This window comes from Lasioglossum baleicum, chromosome 8 (genome assembly GCF_051020765.1).
Source record: "Lasioglossum baleicum chromosome 8, iyLasBale1, whole genome shotgun sequence".
NCBI lineage: Eukaryota > Metazoa > Arthropoda > Insecta > Hymenoptera > Halictidae > Lasioglossum > Lasioglossum baleicum.
The window spans coordinates 14,184,250-14,199,430 of record NC_134936.1 but is presented as its reverse complement, the minus strand read 5'-3'; the positions used below and the strand labels follow the sequence as shown (position 1 = coordinate 14,199,430).

General features: G+C 39.5%; 4 protein-coding genes across 6 annotated transcripts; 3 read left to right on the top strand and 1 right to left on the bottom strand.

The window, feature by feature from the left end:
- The first annotated feature begins 29 nt into the window (after nt 1–29).
- On the top strand, nt 30–1,532 carry LOC143211299 (uncharacterized). Its single transcript, XM_076428820.1, has 4 exons — nt 30–705; nt 766–860; nt 1,314–1,363; nt 1,424–1,532. Exons 1-4 carry the CDS (start codon nt 648–650, stop codon nt 1,530–1,532), a joined length of 312 nt encoding a protein of 103 aa, XP_076284935.1. The 5' UTR covers nt 30–647.
- An 8-nt stretch (nt 1,533–1,540) lies between these two features.
- On the top strand, nt 1,541–3,931 carry LOC143211282 (ribonuclease inhibitor-like). Of its 2 annotated transcripts, XM_076428796.1 has the most exons (8): nt 1,541–1,659; nt 1,745–1,888; nt 1,947–2,126; nt 2,513–2,590; nt 3,097–3,266; nt 3,320–3,387; nt 3,451–3,737; nt 3,800–3,931. In XM_076428796.1, exons 1-7 carry the CDS (start codon nt 1,628–1,630, stop codon nt 3,625–3,627), a joined length of 849 nt encoding a protein of 282 aa, XP_076284911.1. In that variant the 5' UTR covers nt 1,541–1,627; the 3' UTR covers nt 3,628–3,737; nt 3,800–3,931. The 2 variants fall into 2 exon arrangements, with proteins under 2 accessions (XP_076284911.1, XP_076284910.1); XM_076428795.1 differs by lacking the exon at nt 3,800–3,931 and having other exon boundaries at nt 1,548–1,888; nt 3,451–3,785.
- A 170-nt stretch (nt 3,932–4,101) lies between these two features.
- LOC143211286 (putative gamma-glutamylcyclotransferase CG2811) lies at nt 4,102–14,781 on the top strand. Of its 2 annotated transcripts, XM_076428801.1 has the most exons (5): nt 4,102–4,495; nt 6,171–6,356; nt 6,743–6,892; nt 8,281–8,402; nt 8,479–9,992. In XM_076428801.1, the coding sequence occupies exons 1-5, from the start codon at nt 4,250–4,252 to the stop codon at nt 8,513–8,515; spliced, it is 741 nt and encodes a 246-aa protein (XP_076284916.1). In that variant the 5' UTR covers nt 4,102–4,249; the 3' UTR covers nt 8,516–9,992. The 2 variants fall into 2 exon arrangements, with proteins under 2 accessions (XP_076284916.1, XP_076284915.1); XM_076428800.1 differs by having other exon boundaries at nt 8,281–14,781.
- LOC143211285 (protein CDV3 homolog) lies at nt 11,714–15,117 on the bottom strand. Its single transcript, XM_076428799.1, has 3 exons — nt 14,783–15,117; nt 13,075–13,523; nt 11,714–12,991 (listed from the first exon to the last, which is right to left on the bottom strand). The coding sequence occupies exons 1-3, from the start codon at nt 14,957–14,959 to the stop codon at nt 12,859–12,861; spliced, it is 759 nt and encodes a 252-aa protein (XP_076284914.1). The 5' UTR covers nt 14,960–15,117; the 3' UTR covers nt 11,714–12,858.
- Nucleotides 15,118–15,181: the final 64 nt, after the last annotated feature.

Below are 15,181 nucleotides of genomic sequence, written 5' to 3'. Positions count from 1 at the left end.
ATAGCTCGAACGCTATACCGAACGCTATGCTACACGAAGACCGGCAGACCTTCTGGCGGCGGATCGCGCGATTTTCATGGTGTTCTGGTCACGTTTCGATCTCGTTTCGGCAAATAGCAAGATGCACGAGCCGGTTACATCGAACAGACGGCAACGGCAATGCTGTTTCTCTTTGGGAGCAGAAATAAGGGACAGTCTATTAGCATCGTCGGGGCTTACACGCGATTACAAAGCGTTTGGGTAATCATCCTCCTCGAGGCTGCCTCACGACCCACGAATTTAATCCCACGAGATCCTGACGCATCCCATTAGCCACATCGGGGCCATTCCTACTACCAGAAATCGTTCAATACAATTTTCCGAAGCTGTTTCCCTCTCGGTGTCCTGTTACAACCACCATGGGGGTAGTCGGCTTATGACGGTGTGTTTAGAGGGTCTATGGGGTGCGCTGGCGCCGGGGCTCTTGGAGATTTATTGCTCGCGTCGTGTCCCCTTTCATGGGAGTGTCAATATGAACGTGGAAGAGATAAGATAACGGTGTACACACACAGAAAATTGCATTGTTGCATCGCTTTTCATTTGTTTGCGATGATCGACAGGTTGTTTGATGTTCCGATTGCCATAACCTTCTAAGTGGGTAATAAATAATGGATAAAAGAAGCAGATACAGCGCGTCGATCAGGGACAGAGTTCCTTCGGTAGTAGGTGAGCTGTAAAGTGTGGATAATACTCGATGCGGATAACATTTTTACTGTTTCCGAGCAGCGGGCGAATCCGCCAGGTCCTCCAAGGAGAACTTCGCGACCGAATTCTTGAAGTATTGCGAAGAGTACAATGTCACACCGCTGCCTCAACTAGTAGTTAGTGCTTTTAGTCAGCAGCATTGTAATTCTTATATCTAATCACTAGACTGCGGATCTTTATGCATTTATGGCTTGTGAAAATTTTTAAGAAAGGCTAGAACATAAAATTCGATAGAAAAGCCATTCACAGTACATCAGTTTTTGTATGACCGCCAAATATTGTCTACCCAGCGTCTCAAAATCAAAATCAACTCGAACACTCGAAAAGCAGACAATACTATTGAATTCCTTAACAAAATCAACCACTTCCATAAAGTAAATCTACGTAAAAAATCTTATAATAGAAAAAATTCGATAGAATTTTGTAGAATTTTTATTTGTACTAGATGTACAAAGGCGCTATTCCCATTAAAAATAGAATTCTATTTCATTCCACTTTCTTAAGATTTTTCTACAAAAATTGGGAAATGCATAAACATCCGCAGTCTACTAACCACGTAAAATCGTTAGGCGAGAAGCACCGTGGATGTTCGACTACTCAGGACCTCGTTCGAACAGAGGTAACGATTTCTTTCTTCTGCAAAATTATCAAAAGAATAAATCCCTTTCTCCTTTTTAAGTACCGAGAATGCACTGGCCCCTATCTTCTATCTAACATACGAAGGCAAAAAGCAAGATGCTCCAAAGACGATCGAAAGCAAAGATAAGTATCTTCATTCCCGATTTTAATACTCCGTTGTCTCAATAAATTGTTGTGCGTTCTTTTCGGTTGCAATGCACGTCGCGAGGTGTCGATATGCATCCTGGATGCACTGAACACAACCATGGAGAAGTACAACACCATCACGGTTCTCAAGTAATCCATAAACTTCTCCCCCCTTTGCGGATAGAACCGAATACATTTTGATGGTGATTTTCTCGGTGATTCTTCTCTCCCATAGTCTGCCGAATTGTCGCATCAACGCGTTCGGCGTGATGCAGATCGCAGAGATGTTGACGAATATCGGATGTCTTCGGGATCTGAATCTTGACATGAATCCGAACGCTCAGGAGAACTTTCATCTGCTTTGCCAGCCTGCTGGAAAGTAAGTTTTCTATGGAATCGTTCCTTCGTAAATTAATCGAATGCAAACTCGTGCACAGATTGCAATACTTGACCCTGAGACACTGCGAAATATCCGACGACGGAGCGAAGAAGATTGCAAAAGAATTGCAATATCGAGATCCGCCGAACGGCCCTAAATTAATTAGTTTGAGCTTATCGAACAACCGTATCACGTGCGACGGAGCAGCCTACCTAGGCTCCATGCTTCGTATCAACAGGTAAAGTCATTCAATTCTCTTCTTCTCTGCTAGCAAGCCTCTGGCTGAAGTCATTTTATTAAATGACGTCATGCATAAATATATCGCATCCCCGCAAGAAAAGTGACACAAGTCAAAAAATTATTTTCTCCTTTTTAGTGCATTTTAATATAAGCGTGGTTTTTAAAAAGTTTTTATATATATTTTTTGACTCCAGTATATATTATAGTAAAAATACAAATAAATTTAATCTTGTTATTTTTATAATACTATACACATCAGTCACTTTTGATGGTTGGTTTAGTATTAAATATGTTATCGCACTATCGCGACCCAGTTTACTGCACTTCCTCTGCGTTCAGCTCAACGAGACTGCATATTATTAAAAAAAACGACAATTCACACAGGTCTTTGAGGAATCTCAGCTTGGTCGCGAACAGAATACACGACGACGGTGCCTGGCTAATAATTAGGGAGCTTAAGATGTACGTAGAATTACTTGAAATATATAGTATACAGGGTGTCTCAGCTGAAGGAGGCCACGTAAATATCTCCTTTATTTTTAATGGCACAAGAAAAATATTTATAGCATAATTTAAATGGTATCGCAGGCGGAATATCATAGAAGAACAATTTTTATTTGTCCGGTAAGTTTTTCATAGTTTTTTCAAGGCCATCGTTATTTTTTTATCGGGAAAACTTTTTTTTTTATTCCATCTTGTTAATGAGAAGCATATTCAAATGTATTTTCTCAGCCGCTATAAGATTGAATAAAAAATATGTTTTCCCGATAGAAAAAATAACGATGACCTTGAAAAAACTATGAGAAAATTACCGGACGAAAGAAATTGTTCTTTTATGATACTCCGCCTTCGTTATCATTTAAATTATGCCATAAATATCTTTTGTGCCACTAAAAATAAAGGAGATATTTAGGTGCCCTGAGTGCACTTAGGTAAGAATTACTTAATTGATTGATTGATCGCGTTAGAACAACGTTGACGCACGAGGAAGTCGTGGATCTCCGTCGCAGGAAGTTCGAAGAGATAGCGATAGCCGAAGAATTGTTATCTAAACAATCCAATGATCCCGTGGAAGAAGAATTAAAGAAGAACAATAAATCACGATTGGTTCGAAGTTTGTCCAAGCGGTCCAGAAAATGTACGATTAATATAAATCACAGAGGCATCGCATTTTAATAAGATCATTTGCAGCTAGCATAGATATGTCGATGAAAGGTCTGAGGACAGGAAGCATTATTCGGGATCTAGAATCCGCGCAAGTAGGAGTTACAACTGTTAGTAAGCAAGAACTGTGAACAGTCGTTGATCATTGAGATTTTCAGAAAAAGAATGCGGCCGAAGATTGCGAAAAGAACCACCCATTCAAGACCGAAAGCTTCCCCATGAACGGCGTGCTGGTCTCGACCGGAAACTTGTGCTTGCAATACCTAGATTTAAGCTGTAATTACTTTCTATCCGAAACCGAGTTTCACAAGACATTAACAGACATTCCTACATAGATAATCACCTCACTAAGTATACTCTGAGAGATCTGATAAAGTGCCTGTACTATCAAAACTTCATGCTACTTGGAGATACGACCGCGGGACTATTGCACGTCATTCTAGAGGTGAACGATCACACGAGGCTTAACGAAACTTGCTTTAAAGACTGAAGTCCTTTTACTCTCAGGGAAGAAACTTTGAGATAGAGGATGAGGCTAATTGGACGGTGTTCAAGGAACTTTTGGATAACAGAAGAAGCGGCGTTACTATACCGAACGATGCGTTCCAGGACTTTGTACCTCCGGAGAGCAAAATCTTGCGTGAAAAGATCAAAGTAACTTCTTCAGTCTTCTTCTAAATCGTCTCCAATAATTTCTGAACGATTATTCGTTCCTCTAGGCCTCTGAAAATGAAGAGGACAATGCGAGCAAGAATTGAATCTCTCGTACATCAGGAACGCAACGTTTGTAGCACCGAGTGGCTGACTCATAAAATGATACAACGAGAATAAAGCAGAAAGAACGTAGATTTCATTAGTCTTTGACCGAGATCGAGTATTTCGAGCGGAAAAAAAGAACGCGAGGGATAAAAAGATTGGAGCGATCGGTGAAATTGATTCGAGGGTAAAAACGAGTTAATGACGCGATCTCGAATCACGTCGCGAAAGCTCTTATCGTTTGAACCCTTGACCTGCAACCCGATCACAGAGCCAGGCTTGTACGCGTCGGACAGTTGGCGGAAACGCCAGTTGTACCGTGTCGCAAATTGCAACGAGATGCTGTTTCACATCGCAACCACGGTGATGTTAACAAACATCGCGTTGTTAGAACTTTACTCGTTGCATCTACTAGAGTCGATGGATATTTCTTACTTGGCGGACGAGGTAAAAAGCTTTTCAATCAGTCTCGGTTTATTCCTCCGCGTTCGCGGCGTTCGACCATTGTTAATTTCTTACGGACGGAAGCGTCGTCTTCAGTCGTTTTCACTAAACTTAAAATTAAATTGTCTTCTCTCTCTACATTACAAAAATTAATTAAACCCTCATGAAAGGTATCTCGGTGAAAGGTCGACGAAATAACAAAGTAAACTGTCGTGAACTCTAGCTATGGAGGTAGTAAAGATGATTGGAAGAGGTTGTATAACAAAACGAAATACTATATTAGGTCCTCGCAAAAGTTTCTTTCGGAATGTGTTCCTTTAATGTTGCTAAATAAATACAAACAATGCGATAATCTTTATGTTAATGTTTTAGTACTTCTTAATCTTTTAGTATTATTGAATTAAATTCGCAAAGTTTTGCTACATTTTTCTGCACCAGGAAGCTCTGTTCTGGTGGCGAGGCGACCCGCACAAAGTGGGGAGTTATTTTCGACTCAGGTGTACTATATATAATCGTTCTCGTACATTGTTGAAATATATATACAACCGTAGAGTGATTAAAGGTCAATCAATATTTATTACTTCAATGTCGATTTCGTAATAAAATTGCGCGAGCCACTTCGAATAGGTTCAGTCGTTATTCGTATGTTATTCACGCGAAACGAACACCGGAAACGCCGCAAAGAGTGCTGACGAAATCGGTATCCGGTGTAGAATTGTACGTGCGTGACCTCTAGTTGCATTGATCGCGTACAAAAAGTGAACCGTCGTCAGGCGTGTCTGCGAAATTCACTTTCGATCGCCTATTCGCGAGCAGCGTTTCAGTTTTACAAGTTTGACTACGTCATCCTAGTCGTTGTTACATCAGAAGTGTATTATAAAAAAGTGGGAACAGTTAATAGCCATTGCAAATTCGAGCCGCAAACGATCTACGATTTATAACCAAGCAGTGTCCTCGAAAAAAGCCGTAAACCGGTGGCGTTCTCTTCTAACAAGCACTGGAAGTTCCTTCGAGAGTAACGCCATCTTTTAGCAACAGACGGAAGCCGAATTACATTGATAAATAAAGCTTGCAACGTTAAAATGCAAAATCAATCCGTAGACGAGGTATAGAAATAGACCAACCACTTTATATAGATTTTTGTCACGCGCTCATGGGGTTTTAACGCCCCATTATCATCTCCATTTGTCACGCCCGACATTACCAATCATTGGTTAGATTTATTGTTAAAAATTATATAAAATTTGAATCTCGAGGTGTATTTATAATGTAATTACAACATTTTGGCTATAATTTCAGCAATGAACTTGAATTTAAATTTAAATATAATGATTTCAAGTTGAATTTGAATTTATATTTAGATATAATAATCGCAAGTTGAATTTGAATTTCGATGTAAATATGTTTTTTTTTAATTTTGACTCGGACCACTTTTATTATTATGATTACCACTCTCGTCGGTGTGATTACAATTGTGGTCGTTCGGTTCCTAAAGTGTCCGTTGGTAAACTCGGAGGGCGGAAAATGTTGGTATTTCAGATCGTGTGACATTGCTTTCCAAGTGACAGTTAATTTACACCTGTATCACGTCGATGGTCGCTTTCAGATCGGTTCTTAAGCGTCTCGTTAATAGACAAGGACGTACAACGATATAAACATGTACGAAAATCTGTTCAAGAACCCATTGTACCGTGTGTTTGTCTACGGAACACTAAAACGCGGCGAGCCTAATCACAGCCTGATCTCGGAAGTCAATGGGTATTCGAAATTCCTCGGACTTGGACGAACCGCAGTACCTTACCCTTTAGTTATTGCAACAAGATATAATATACCGTTTTTATTGAAGAAACCTGGATTTGGTCACGTGAGTATTATTTGCTTGGTAAAACAATTGTAGCGTTATTGTCCGTTTCAATAGGTCTCCGATAGATGACCGCTAGAGTCGCCGCAATGGCATAGGTATTATCAGTAGTTTAAACTTTAAACGGATCGATGGATCCATTAATCGATAGATTACAGAACTTCTTTGCATTTGTGACGTACTAATTTATTAAAAGAATTTATCAAACAACAATTCACGTATTATATTTGTTATTATTATGTTGAAACAATTTGCATGAACTTCAACGATCTACTAATCAGCTCCCGTTTGAATTTGAACTAAATTTGCCCTTTGCTAAGTACGGTTTGATCGGTTTTAGTGTTGACGAATTATACACAGTTATATTAACATCATTTGTACTCGAACAGCATGTGATCGGCGAAGTATACGACGTGGACACGAAAATGCTGTCCAAACTGGACGAATTGGAAGAACATCCAGGATTCTATGAGAGATCAATGACAGATGTTATACTAGCTCCAGAATCGAAGCTCAAGGGCACCGACAATTTCGAAGAGGTATATATGTAAAGATCACGATTTTTTAATTTTTTCTCTGTGCCTGTAATGAAAATTTGAACCATGTATGTCGTAAATTTAAGTATAAGTTATATATACATATACAGTGACTCCCATTAATATTCGGACGCTCTAAAAAACGCGATAATCTTTTTAATATTAGACTATACGATTCAAACTTTTTTCGGAAGCTAGAGCACTTAGTTTACTACAGGATGTGAAAAGAAATTTTTTGGAAAATTGCAATTAGTCGGAATTGTAGAGAAAATACTAAAAGATCCATTTTACAACTTTTTTATGTGGGCCTATATTGAAAATTTAAAAATTACGTTTTGTAGATCTGTTTCAATTAAACATATCCTGAAAATTTCGTCAAAATCGGTCGACGTTGCAATGAGTTACAAGCGTTTAAAGATGGTAAAAATTGCAGATTTTTACATCTTTCAATGACTGTCATTTTTTCCTGCATCAACCGATTTCGATGAAACTTTCACAATGCATATAACCCACACAGATCTACAAAACATATTTTTCAAAATTTCAATATAGGCCCACATAAAAAAGTTATAAAATGCAACATTTAGTATTTCCTCTACAATTCCGGTCAAATGCAATTTTTGAAAAAATTTCTTTTCACATCCTGTAATAAACTAATTGCTCTAGCATTCCAAAAAAAGTTCAAATCGCATAGACCAATATTTGAAAAGTTTACGGTGTTTTTAAGAGTATCTGAATATTAGTGGAAGTCTGTACAGTAGTGGGAGCATGTACAGTAGTTTCATCAAAATCGGTTGACACTAAATAAGCTATGGGCATTGTAAAATGTAAAAATCTTTGAATTTAGTGATTCTTACAATTTCTGCTATTTTCAATCAATTATATTTCATAACAACCTTGGCCGATTTCGATTTAGATTTATAACATACAGTAGGACCTCGATTAACCGGATCCCGATTATGAACAAATATGCGTGTAAATATTTACTAAATATGATTATATTATGAAGGGAAATAAATTTTCAAGAATAAAAAATTTATTTTGGAATATCCCAGTGAACAAAGTTCTCGATTTTGGATTCTGCCAGCAGAATAACAGACATCTGCTTCGCAATAACGTTCTGACAGCGTAATGCTCCCCATCTGTTGGCATCGTATACCTGCTCGAGCAGGCCTGGCTGCTAATAATGTACATTTTAATTGTACATTTGTTTGTCTCCCGATCAGGCCGGTTAATCGAGGTCCTAGTTCACATTTTTTAAATTTTCAATGCAGGCAGAGATTCGTTTTTAAAAGGTGTACGAATACATTGTACACGCTCTGTACCTATTGCAAAGTATGTATTTGAATTATTTTCGGTGAACAGCATAGACTATTTTCTTTCCTCCTCAGGTTGGATCTCTGATGAAAGTTTGGGTCTACTTTTTACCAAAGTTCCGAGAGTCTCTACTGGAATCGCCGATGTACAGCTCGTACAGCAACGAGGGAAGCCACGGTTTGAAATACTGCGAAACGTATGTTCGTGATTCCTTGTACAATCATCGCCGCGAAGTGCAGTCTTAGGTGCTTCACAACCTACTTTCTTTCCAGCGAGGAGAGTACGATAAGGCCCGAAGATCTGCATTGAACGACCCTTCACGCAGAGTCTTCCGTTGCACCTTTGTTGTGCGGACGCTCACTCGAATGTTCCGTCTGTTGCGCGTGGTAGTCAATAAAGCGTCTTTCTTTGCATAATCGCGCTAGAATTATACTCTTAGTTTAGATAGTGCATTGTCTTCCATCTTCCCTGGCTCGTAAGCTGTTTTAAAGAAATTATCTCCGTCCCCAACATCAAAGAATTTCAGAGAAATTCAGATTGTAGCGACTCAGCTGTTGCCACGTCGCTCAAACTTTTGTAGCGGAGTGTACCACGTATTTCCCAAATTCGTCGCGAGCTTTGTATGTATAGGCATCTACCCTCGCTCGGTCTCGGCCCTTTTCCACCGCAGGGAAACTTTTCCTGTCTAACCATTACTTTCACATTTTTCTTCTGCACGGCACGGTTTAGCAGGTATATATAAAGGTTTCCTGTAGTCATTGTAGTGGAAAAATACCGGGGACTGGGGACAGGCCGGGCAGATGCTAGGCACAGTGACTAATCCTAATCTCTCTAATATTCAGGCACTCGCACACGAGAACAAAGAGACAGAAAAATCTGCAGATCTTCTTACATTTTCCACTGTTTAACTATCTCTCGTATTTCACTTACACATTGTGAATTAACATTTACGAATATTAGAGAGAGCATGCAAAATGAAAAACGTTTGCATTGATTGCAGGACACAGGAGCCAGTTAGAAATTGTTTTCTTCTTTTAATTATATATCCTATTAAGAACACGTTAACTTTATTAATATTGGACATTTTGTAGATCTCTGCATCAATGAAACATACTCTGAAAATTTCTTTGGCTTCTAGAGCTGCCCATAATCATCGTACAATTTCTTAATCTCTCTTCTCCAACATTTATTCAAATAGTACTTATATGTATATATTTAATTTTGCATTCAAATAACTCCTACATCTAGTCAAAATATTAACAATAAAATCAAGCTGGGAGATAAGTAAGTGTTCGCGCGGGCGCGCGGTGATTTATGGACGGCAGTGTATCTTAGGTTCGCTTCGAAAGGGAAATACCAAAGTAGTACATTCCGTTACAAAAGTAAAAGAGGCGTGGCAACGGCCAGCCGTTATAAGACAATTGACCTTAGCACTCGAGTGGTGACTCGGAGTCGCCACTAAGAAAATTGCTATACCATTATTCATAATATTTATATTATTAAAAATGTTGATAAGATCTAATCTAATCAGCACATTTAAGTATTGTATGAGGTGTTATATTAACTTATTATTAACTATCCGCGCGCAAAAATGAAAAAAATCATATAGAATGGTATACTTAGGGAGCAATTAGTTTATCGCTGGATGTCGAAACTATTGAGGAGTTCTTATAATTTGTAATCTAAAGGAGAAGATGCAGGTTGTATATGAAAATAACAGGTTGAAAATTACCTCGTATATTATGTACATTTTCGGGACACGAAAAATATAGTCTTGTAATAGTAATCTCTCGGTACAAGTGTTGCGTACAATGAGAAATCATCGGATCGCATGCATGTGCACAATTACTCGCAAAAGAAACGTTCATTAATCGATTCTCGCAATTAAAATCTTGAATATCGCGTGTCGCTCGGAGGTGTCACCAAAATGAAACAAAGAAGAATGTTACCAGAACATTTCCGTGTGTGATTGTTTCTCTTATCGCTTAACTTCTATCGCTTTTATTAGTCAGTATTTTTCGTATCACCTTGTTCTCTTTTTCTCTAATCTTTCGCGCGCTCGCTCTCTCTCTTCCGATATCTCTCCGTATAATATCACACTCTCTCAATCTCTCAATCTCACTTTCTCTCGATTAACAGTCGCAATAAAAATGATTTTATTTCACCCCTATTCTGTAACAAAAATATCAGGATTCGCCAACCGAGGAGCGTCCCCTTCTCCGCAGAAAATATTTCTCGCACCCCCCGTCTTCGAGGGGATCGTACGCGATCGATCGAGAAATTACAAGCTGGCGACTCCTGATTCGATGGAGGTCAGTCAATCAGTTCGTTCATTCGGAAGGGAAACAGTATACAAAACTTCTACAGTTTACTTCTGCCCGTTCTATATATTAATATCAAGACCCGTATATCTTATTCGGTCCTCTCCTATCGATCATCGCGTATATATGTACATAGCAGATCTTTTAACGAGTGAACGAATATCGTTTAGGGAGTGGGTGGCTTACACGTTGAAAATGAACGAAGTAATTGGCCAACCGAACGGCACAGCTTGTCGTCGCGAAATAATCTACCATGGAAATGCCCGTAAAACGTCCCCTTCGATTCCAGCAGACAAAACGACGACCATTCGCTTCTCTCCCACGTATCGTTGCTCCTCTAATAAAAATTAGCCGCGACATCGCCGACACGCGTATCGTGTATAGTTGGTTAACAAGAAATTAAAATGCTTTTCAAGGCAGTATGTGTAAGTTGTCCTAGGAAATTTATTATAAATAATCACATATTTTTCTTTGTTTCTTTTTTTTTTTTATCGTTCACTATACAAGAGGCTTCCTCATCCTCGTTCTGTATTAATATGGCTCGTGTTTCACTCTGCTTTCTCGCACACTCGCATTCTTTTTCTATCTCGCTTTCGTTCTCATACTCTCGCTCACACTCTCTCGTTCTCTCTCACAATTGTTTCATTTTTATTTTCAAAAATAACAGCGCTAGCACCCCAAGTCCCTGATTACACACAGGAGAACCCTTTCATCGTTAAGGGGGTAGACTCGGTTCTAAGATTGCAAGGGTGCGGGATGCGCCTTCTCATTTCTCGATAATGCAAAGATAGGGCTTTCAGTAGTCAAAGGCGCTAGATAAAACATCAATCTAGGTCGTGATCGCCATCAAAAGTCTTATTTTTACATATACGAGACGTAATTGGCATTATTATTCGACAACATTTAGCTGTCCGCTTCCGAATAATGCAAATTACGCCTCGTAAACGTAAAAATAGGACTTCCGAGGGCGATCGCGTCCTAGATTGATCTTTTTTTTGACCACTGAAAAATCCCAGCTTTGCATTATCGAGAAGTGAGAACGCGTATTCCGCACCGTTGCAATCTTGGAAACGAGTCTACCCCCTTAAACCTCTGTCACTACGTTTTCCTCCATTCGCGAAAGAAATATTCTTAAATTAACAAAAATAATTAAACAAGCGTCAACAAAAGCGTACACTCAGCTTTCTCTTGTGTGTTGTGTTGTATTTTTCGATACGCGCGCGTTTCTTTCTCGTTTTCTCGCTTGCTGTTTCTCTCGCTTACTTCCTTTTTGTATACCGCTTCCCGGTTTTTCAACTTCCGTACGATTTCCTGATATTTATATATATATATATATATATTTATATTCATATATTTATGCACTTATACTCCCCGTATATTCCTTCGAACTATTGTTGTATCGGCTTTTTTATTTCTTGTGTCGTGTTTCTTGCTTTTCGCGCCGTTCCAAAGCCCAGCCCCGGAGTTCAATTATTTGTCAGTTAACATATACAAACACACATGTGTATATACTTAAACATATATGTACCGTAATTGCTCTAGACGATTTTTCTCTTTCGCATATTCGTTGACACGTAAAATCGAGAGCGGAACGATTACTTTCAAAAGCAGAACGATCCACGTCGGGGATCGGCCCGGTTTCCAAAAACGTAATCGACGATCGATCGATCGATTTTCCTAAAAACGAGTTCCCCTCGCAAAATACAAATATATGTCCCGGTACACTTTTCTTGTTTTCTTCTCGCTGCAGTGGTCATATGTCTGAGTATCCTGGTGGTGCCCTAATCTCTATTTCCGTGGTGTTACGAAGGCGTTCGAACGTGGTCAGTAAAGCGTTACACAAAAGAAAAACAGCACCGCGCGCGCGGAAACAGTGCGATCATCGCGCGAACTCTTCCCGAACCAGCGTGTCTACCTCGACTTTTTCGGATTCGCCTAGCGAGCCCTTATATCGTTTCTATGATTATCTCGGTTCGCTTACGGTCTATGTCGAATAAAAAAAAATAATTAAATAGAAAACTGGTGCTAAATGTTTGAGCATATGTCTCTGTCTCTCTCGTACGAAAATAAAGCGTCGCGAGCACTTTTGTGCTTTCTCGGTCGGTGTTTGATGTGGTGTTCCAAAACCCGCGTCAAGCGAAACTGATTATCAGCCTGGGCATATCGAAACTAGGGCATAATACGTGATATCCTGATACGTAATTATGATACACGTTCGTTGCAGTCTATCCTAGAAAAGATATTTTATAGCGCGGCTGGGCCACGAAACGGTAAGAGGCGATGACACAATATTGATTGTTTTTCGTTTGATTGTGTCAGGAGAGATGGCTTTCAGCTTTGATCTTGCGAGAGGGCGCCGTATTTGTTGCCTAGCGTGAGTTTCGGCGCTTGTGTCTGCTCCGGCATGTACAATCTACTTCCGCCTTTGTTGCGGACTTCTTCGAATACGCCTTCATCCCGTTTCCTAAAGGAGCAATTCAAGTTTTCCGTATTAATTTCTGTTCCAACTGGAACCTTCGGAGAACCAAAGAACATCCTCTAATTTACCGTCTGCCCCATGGCCCGTTCGGTTCGTTGCTCTGTTGTTGTTTCGCGTTCAGAGTCGGGAAGTATTCTTCGCTGTGTATATCGGGCGCTATGTTCTTCCCCCGCGGTCTTGGACTAGCTGCTACGGGTTGGGCGCTTCTCGGTTGGGCGTTTCTTAAGTGTGGCGGCTTATAATTACTGCCACCCGATGTTACAGTAGGTGGAGGTGGAGGAGCTGCTACCACTGGCTCAACTACTTCGGGTTGTGGTTGAGCAGGAGCGTCTGTTTTCTTCCAGGGACCCACGTGTTTGCCACCACCTTCCCCAGACTCTCCATCCGAGCTGTTGTCCTCCGCGGCTTTCTCGTCGTCGGTTTCCGCATCCGGGGACTCGTTAAGTGTTAAATTTCCTATTTTCAAGCCCGTGTAATCCTTCTTTTCTTCTTCAAACTCCCTCCATTCGTCTTCGTCCTACGAAATAATAAAAGCGTATAGAACCGTAGATAAGCGAATAGTTAAGAACTGCTAATAATTAAAGGAATTCGTTACTTTTATACTAAGTATAGGTGTTTAAAGCGTTATCGCCAGACTGCCAATCTTTACGCAAAATAAAAATTTAATATTATTTCTTTCCTTAATGAATTATGTATTCCTATCTTAAATTTTTTTAATTTTACAACAAATTTGAATTTCAAGTTTGCTATAAATGCATAAAGATCCGCAATTATGTTATGGTATATATTCTGGAAAACTATTTTTCTATCAGGCCGATGCATAGGATTGAAAACAAAAGCGTTTTTTTAAATAATTTTGAACAGCTGTTAATAGTAGGCCAGTTTCCTGCATAAATTAATAATGTATGCGTAGAGAACCGTACACACACTACTAGCTAACAACTGCTAATAGTTAGAAGAATTTGTTAATTTTTATAATAGATTGAGGATCTTTATGCAAAACAAAAATTGTATGCATCAATTACAAGAAATAGAAACTAAATTGAATGTTATTTCTACTCTTAATGAATTATATATTGTTATCTTAAATTTTTTTAATTTTACAACAAATTTGAATTTCATCTACTCAAGTTTGCTATAAATGCATAAAGATCCATAGTCTAATTATCATGGTATACATTTGGGAAAGCTATTTTTCTATTTTAGGACAATGTACCGGATTGAAAACCAGCGTTTTTATATATCTAGGCCAGTTTCCTGCATAAATTAATAATGTATGCGTATAGAACCCTAGACATGCTACTATAGAGTTAAGAACTGCTAACAGTTAGATGAACTGGTTAGTTTTTATACTAAGGTATAGATGTTTGAAGTGTTATGTGAAAGTGCATGGTACACGTTCGGGAAAGCAATTTTTCTATTGTTGGACAATGCACCAGATTGAAAATAAGCGTTTTCATTAATAATTTTGAACAGCTGCTAATAGTAGGCCAGTTTCCTGCCAGAAAAATTCGTTTTCGCGTCCCGGCGCAATTACATAACAATTCGATCTTCGAGCAGCGAGGGTGAAATCGGTCGCGTGAAATTTCCGTGGCTCTCCGAACTAGTAGATAATTTCAGCGATCGTACGAATGACGTTTACGCGAACAAATATGGCAGCGGCCTGTGGCCCACACGGGTGAGTTGTTAGTTTCGTGGTTGGTGACGCCGCGTCACTATCAAATAACTAGAACGAATTGTAACGTGTTCATAATGAAGAAAGCTAGAGATGCTCACCTCAGTTTGTTGGATTTCTTCGACTTCTGGGTTCAGAGGTTTATCTTTCATTTTCGATTTGCCCAATGGCTTCCCCGTCTCTTCCAATTTCTTCGCTATCTCCTCGGTTGTAGTGAACTTCTTCCCCTTTGCTTTTTTCCGGTCCTTCTTCGCAAAGAAATCGTCTAAGTCCGCCATGCTGTGATCACTCTCGCTATTATCCTTTGAGGAAGGCTTTTTTTTCAGGAGCGAGCACGAGGATGAGAGCCTCAACCAGCCTCAACGTAGAATGATCGGAGCCACCGCTGCCGCTGTCCACATGGGCTTGTCTTGGCCGGAAGTCGCGGAGCTACTACGAAAGTCAATGCAGCGACTAAACGCAACCAGATTTTTTGATAATTCAAGTTTTTCTCGGCGAAA